Source organism: Nerophis lumbriciformis, linkage group LG10 (genome assembly GCF_033978685.3).
Source record: "Nerophis lumbriciformis linkage group LG10, RoL_Nlum_v2.1, whole genome shotgun sequence".
Taxonomy (NCBI): Eukaryota; Metazoa; Chordata; class Actinopteri; order Syngnathiformes; family Syngnathidae; genus Nerophis; species Nerophis lumbriciformis.
In genome coordinates this window covers 46,009,837-46,015,691 of record NC_084557.2, presented here as the reverse complement: position 1 = coordinate 46,015,691, position 5,855 = coordinate 46,009,837, and the positions used below count along the sequence as shown (strand labels likewise).

General features: G+C 48.5%; 1 protein-coding gene across 1 annotated transcript in view; it reads left to right on the top strand.

Annotated features, from left to right (window-relative positions):
- Positions 1 to 5,073, top strand: part of pnpla2 (patatin-like phospholipase domain containing 2) — a 43,251-nt gene extending 38,178 nt beyond the window's left edge. Inside the window, exon 9 of the mRNA XM_061969528.1 lies at positions 4,157 to 5,073. Coding sequence (XP_061825512.1) covers positions 4,157 to 4,517 — 361 coding nt within the window. The 3' untranslated portion in view covers positions 4,518 to 5,073. The remainder of the gene's footprint in view (positions 1 to 4,156) is intronic.
- The last annotated feature ends 782 nt before the right edge of the window (positions 5,074 to 5,855 follow it).

The following is a 5,855-nucleotide window of genomic DNA, read 5'->3' as shown; positions in this document are numbered from 1 at the left end:
GAGCAGTGGGCAGCAGCGGTGGCCGCGCCCGGGAATCATTTTTGGTGATTTAACCCCCAATTCCAACCCTTGATACTGAGTGCCAAGCAGGGAGGTAATGGGTCCCATTTTTATAGTCTTTGGTATGACTCGGCCGGGGTTTGAACCCACAACCTACCGATCTCAGGGCGGACACTCTAACCACTAGGCCACTGAGTAGATCCACTAGGCCACTGAGTAGGGAAGCCCAGACTTCCCTCTCCCCAGCCACTTCGTCCAGCTCTTCCTGTGGGACCCCGAGGCGTTCCCAGGCCAGCCGGGAGACATAGTCTTCCCAACGTGTCCTGGGTCTTCCCCGCGGCCTCCTACCGGTCGGCGTTCGGGTGGCATCCTGACCAGATGCCCGAACCACCTCATCTGGCTCCTCTCGATGTGGAGGAGCAGCGGCTTTACTTTGAGCTCCTCCCGGATGACAGAGCTTCTCACCCTATCTCTAAGGGAGAGCCCCGCCACCCGGCGGAGGAAACTCATTTGGGCCGCTTGTACCCGTGATCTTGTCCTTTCGGTCATAACTCAAAGCTCATGACCATAGGTCATTAACTTTGGGTTCAGTTTTGTAATATGTCATTAATTAATTCAGTCATTATTAATATACTGAGATGAAGAATATAATATTATTTTCAATAAGGTTGAAAGTATTTCTCATAATTCATATTCATTTGAACAACCTCTTAAAGGGGAACATTATCACAATTTCAAAAGGGTTAAAACCATTAAAAATCAGTTCCCAGTGGCTTATTTTATTTTTCGAGGTTTTTTTCAAACTGTTACCCATCACGCAATATCCCTAAAAAAAGCTTCAAAGTGCCTGATTTTAACCATCGTTATATACACCCGTCCATTTTCCTGTGACGTCACATAGTGAAGCCAACACAAACAAACATGGCGCATAGAACAGCAAGCTATAGCGACATTAGCTCGGATTCAGACTCGGATTTCAGCGGCTTAAGCGATTCAACAGATTACGCATGTATTGAAACGGATGGTTGTAGTGTGGAGGCAGGTAGCGGAAACGAAATTGAAGAAGAAACTGAAGCTATTGAGCCATATCGGTTTGAACCGTATGCAAGCGAAACCGACGAAAACGACACGACAGCCAGCGACACGGGAGAAAGCGAGGACGAATTCGGCGATCGCCTTCTAACCAACGATTGGTATGTGTTTGTTTGGCATTAAAGGAAACTAACAACTATGAACTAGGTTTACAGCATATGAAATACATTTGGCAACAACATGCACTTTGAGAGTGCAGACAGCCCAATTTTCATCAATTAATATATTCTGTAGACATACCCTCATGTCAGCAGGCCAGGGAAGCTAGGGTCGATATTCTTCTCTTGATCATCTTCGGGACGGTGTGAGCCAAGACATCCAGGGGGTTTAGCTCGCTCGTCTGCGGGAACAAACTGCCGCCATTGCTTGCCGTGCTACCGAGGTCCTTTGTCCCTGAATTGCTCACACACTCTGGCAGATTCAATGGGGGTCTGGCGGCAGATTTCTTTGACTTTATCGTTGGAAATGCATCTGCTTTGAGTGTCGCAGGATATCCACACATTCTTGCCATCTCTGTCGTAGCATAGCTTTCGTCGGTAAAGTGTGCGGAACAAAACGTCCAATTTCTTGCCACTTTCGCATCTTTGGGCCACTGGTGCAACTTGAATCCGTCCCTGTTCGTGTTGTTACACCCTCCGACAACACACCGACGAGGCATGATGTCTCCAAGGTACGGAAAACAGTCGAAAAAAACGGAAAATAACAGAGCTGATTTGACTCGGTGTTTGAGAAAATGGCGGATTGCTTCCCGACGCGACGTCACGTTGTGACGTCATCGCTCCGAGAGAGAATATTAGAAAGGCGTTTAATTCGCCAAAATTCACCCATTTAGAGTTCGGAAATCGGTTAAAAAAATATATGGTCTTTTTTCTGCAACATCAAGGTATATATTGACGCTTACATAGGTCTGCTGATAATGTTCCTGTGGAAGACCCTTGCTTCCGGGTGAGTTTTCAGGACCATTCCAGGGAAGACATTGTCGTGAGATGGTTTCGACTTCTTTATTTTTTCGGGAACAGAGTCTTTGGCGTGATTTTCAGCAGCTGCCTTATCTTACGTGAGCACACGAATGGTTTCCTTCCGTCCGCCGTCTGCTTTTCAGCAGCACGTCGCCGTCGTTTGCGTGGTAGCAGAGGATGGTTTCCTCCCGTCCGCCGTCTGCTTTTCAGCAGCACGTCGCCGTCGTTCGCCGTCTACTTTTCAGCAGCACGTCGCCGTTGTTCGCGTGGTTTCCTCCCGTCCGCCGTCTGCTTTTCAGCAGCACGTCGCCGTCGTTTGCGTGGTAGCAGAGGATGGTTTCCTCCCGTCCGCCGTCTGCTTTTCAGCAGCACGTCGCCGTCGTTCGCGTGGTAGCAGAGGATGATTTCCTCCCGTCCGCCGTCTGCTTTTCAGCAGCACGTCGCCGTCGTTCGCCGTCTACTTTTCAGCAGCACGTCGCCGTCGTTCGCGTGGTTTCCTCCCGTCCGCCGTCTGCTTTTCAGCAGCACGTCGCCGTCGTTCGCGTGGTAGCAGAGGATGGTTTCCTCCCGTCCGCCGTCTGCTTTTCAGCAGCACGTCGCCGTCGTTCGCGTGGTAGCAGAGGATGGTTTCCTCCCGTCCGCCGTCTGCTTTTCAGCAGCACGTCGCCGTCGTTCGCCGTCTACTTTTCAGCAGCACGTCGCCGTCGTTCGCGTAGTAGCAGAGGATGGTTTCCTCCCGTCCGCCGTCTGCTTTTCAGCAGCACGTCGCCGTCGTTCGCGTGGTAGCAGAGGATGGTTTCCTCCCGTCCGCCGTCTGCCTTTCAGCAGCACGTCGCCGTCGTTCGCCGTCTACTTTTCAGCAGCACGTCGCCGTCGTTCGCGTGGTAGCAGAGGATGGTTTCCTCCCGTCCGCCGTCTGCTTTTCAGCAGCACGTCGCCGTCGTTCGCGTGGTAGCAGAGGATGGTTTCCTCCCGTCCGCCGTCTGCTTTTCAGCAGCACGTCGCCGTCGTTCGCCGTCTACTTTTCAGCAGCACGTCGCCGTCGTTCGCGTGGTTTCCTCCCGTCCGCCGTCTGCTTTTCAGCAGCACGTCGCCGTCGTTCGCGTGGTAGCAGAGGATGGTTTCCTCCCGTCCGCCGTCTGCTTTTCAGCAGCACGTCGCCGTCGTTCGCCGTCTACTTTTCAGCAGCACGTCGCCGTCGTTCGCGTAGTAGCAGAGGATGGTTTCCTCCCGTCCGCCGTCTGCTTTTCAGCAGCACGTCGCCGTCGTTCGCCGTCTACTTTTCAGCAGCACGTCGCCGTCGTTCGCGTGGTAGCAGAGGATGGTTTCCTCCCGTCCGCCGTCTGCTTTTCAGCAGCACGTCGCCTTTGGCGTGCTTTTCAGCAGCTGCCTTTTCTCCGTCTCGCTCTCGCGGTGTACTGTGCTCAGCGTCTTGCCTCTTGCTCTCCACCTCTCCTCCCGTCTCTCTCGGCTGTCACCCTTTTATAAACAGACAGATTATCTGATTGTGCCCAGCTGCCCGACCCACGCACCTGTAGTCCATTTGGACGCGGGTCCGCAGGCCACGCCCCCTCGCCGCCATCTTGGAGCGGGCCCCGGTGTCGGACCGCCGGCCCCGCCTCTCCACAGTTCCCCTTTAACTTGTGTGATGACTGTATTATGATGATAGTGTATATTTGTACCATGAATTGAGTTACGTGGACCCCGACTTAAACAAGTTGGAAAACTTATTGAGGTGTTACCATTTAGTGGTCAATTGTACGGAATATGTACTGTACTGTGCAATCTACTAATACAAGTTTCAATCAATCAATCAAAGGGTAGCATGTGCTCTAAGGAAAGAGCTTGTAAGTAAATGGTGAGGAATGGTCCATTTTGATTGGTTAAAAAAAAGTAATGGCTTTTGTACTTTGCAAGTTTTGTAAGCAGAATTAATTACATACAGTACAGCAGAGCAGGAAATAAACGACCAAAAAACTTCCTGGGCAGTGCGCCACAAAAGCATGATAATTGTTAGTTAGGTGGTGATACTAGCAGCAGGGTTTGTTGAGTCATAAGTTCCCGTAACACGTCTACATACTAATATATGCTAATGTGTACTCTAGATTTTCCTGTCAGCTGGAGCTGTACCACTACCAATCCCTCCCTTCCCAGTTTTGCTCCACCAGCCTGCTTGCCACCTGGATGGGCAGCGGCAGCCTTTCAGTCCAGGACATCTTCACGCGTCTAGACCAGTACAAGAGACAGCTGCTCTCCGGCGCATTTTGCATCAATATGGATCTAAAAGGGTCCTTCAAAGCCGGGCCCATGTTGACAGATGACGCCTCTGCTTTGTTCCTCCCCGCAGAAAGCTTCCCGTTGCACAAAGATGGTCTTAACGTTCCGTCCGCCGCTATGCAGCACTGCGATTCAGACTTACCTCTTTTAAATCCAGGAGCAGAGGAAACAAGTTACTATCAGTTTTAAATATGTGTTCACAAAGCTGATAGGTATAGTATTTTCATGTTGGGGCTAATTGTAAATGGTATTAATTTACCATCGCATACAATTATGTATTTCAAATAAGCCCGTAGTTGCTCAGAAAACCCCATAGATGTAGCATTTGTGAAGGTTAAAGGCAGGTGTGTATAGTCGTGCAAATATGAATAGTAAACAAACATGAACTCTTGGTGTAGCATGGCTGAAGAAGGTTGGTGTTTATGTTTTCGTGGAATGTGGTTAAACTTGTACTTAACCATAGGAAGGGGTTGGAGTTTGGCCTCATGCATGAGAATATATAGTATGTGGACAAGTGAATGATTTCAAAGGTTGTTGCACTAAAGAGAAACTGTGTAGGAAGGAAACGCTGAACTTAGCCAATTGCAGGTAGTTACGCCATATGTTTGAAGCAAGTGCCCATGAAGTATTATGAACATAATACTGTATTTTGTCCCAGGTGTGTGTACTGTATGTGGATGTGTTTGGGTTTTATATACATGCATTGTGTGTATGTGTATATATACAGTATATATATATATATATATATATACAAACCCCGTTTCCATATGAGTTGGGAAATTGTGTTAGATGTAAATATAAACGGAATACAATGATTTGCAAATCCTTTTCAACCCATATTCAATTGAATGCACTACAAAGACAACATATTTGATGTTTAAACTCATAAACTTTTTTTTGGTTTTTTTTTTGCAATTAATAATTAACTTAGAATTTCATGGCTGCAACACGTGCCAAAGTAGTTGGGAAAGGGCATGTTCACCACTGTGTTACACGGCCTTTCCTTTTAACAACACTCAGTAAACGTTTGGGAACTGAGGAGACACATTTTTTAAGCTCCTCAGGTGGAATTCTTTCCCATTCTTGCTTGATGTACAGTTTAAGTTGTTCAACAGTCCGGGGGTCTCCGTTGTGGTATTTTAGGCTTCATAATGCGCCACACATTTTCAATGGGAGACAGGTCTGGACTGCAAGCAGGCCAGTCTAGTACCCGCACTCTTTTACTATGAAGCCACGTTGATGTAACACGTGGCTTGGCATTGTTTTGCTGAAATAAGCAGGGGCGTCCATGGTAACGTTGCTTGGATGGCAACATATGTTGCTCCAAAACCTGTATGTACCTTTCAGCATTAATGGCGCCTTCACAGATGTGTAAGTTACCCATGTCTTGGGCACTAATACACCCCCATACCATCACACATGCTGGCTTTCCCACTTTGCGCCTATAACAATCCGGATGGTTCTTTTCCTCTTTGGTCCGGAGGACACGACGTCCACAGTTTCCAAAAACAATTTGAAATGTGGACT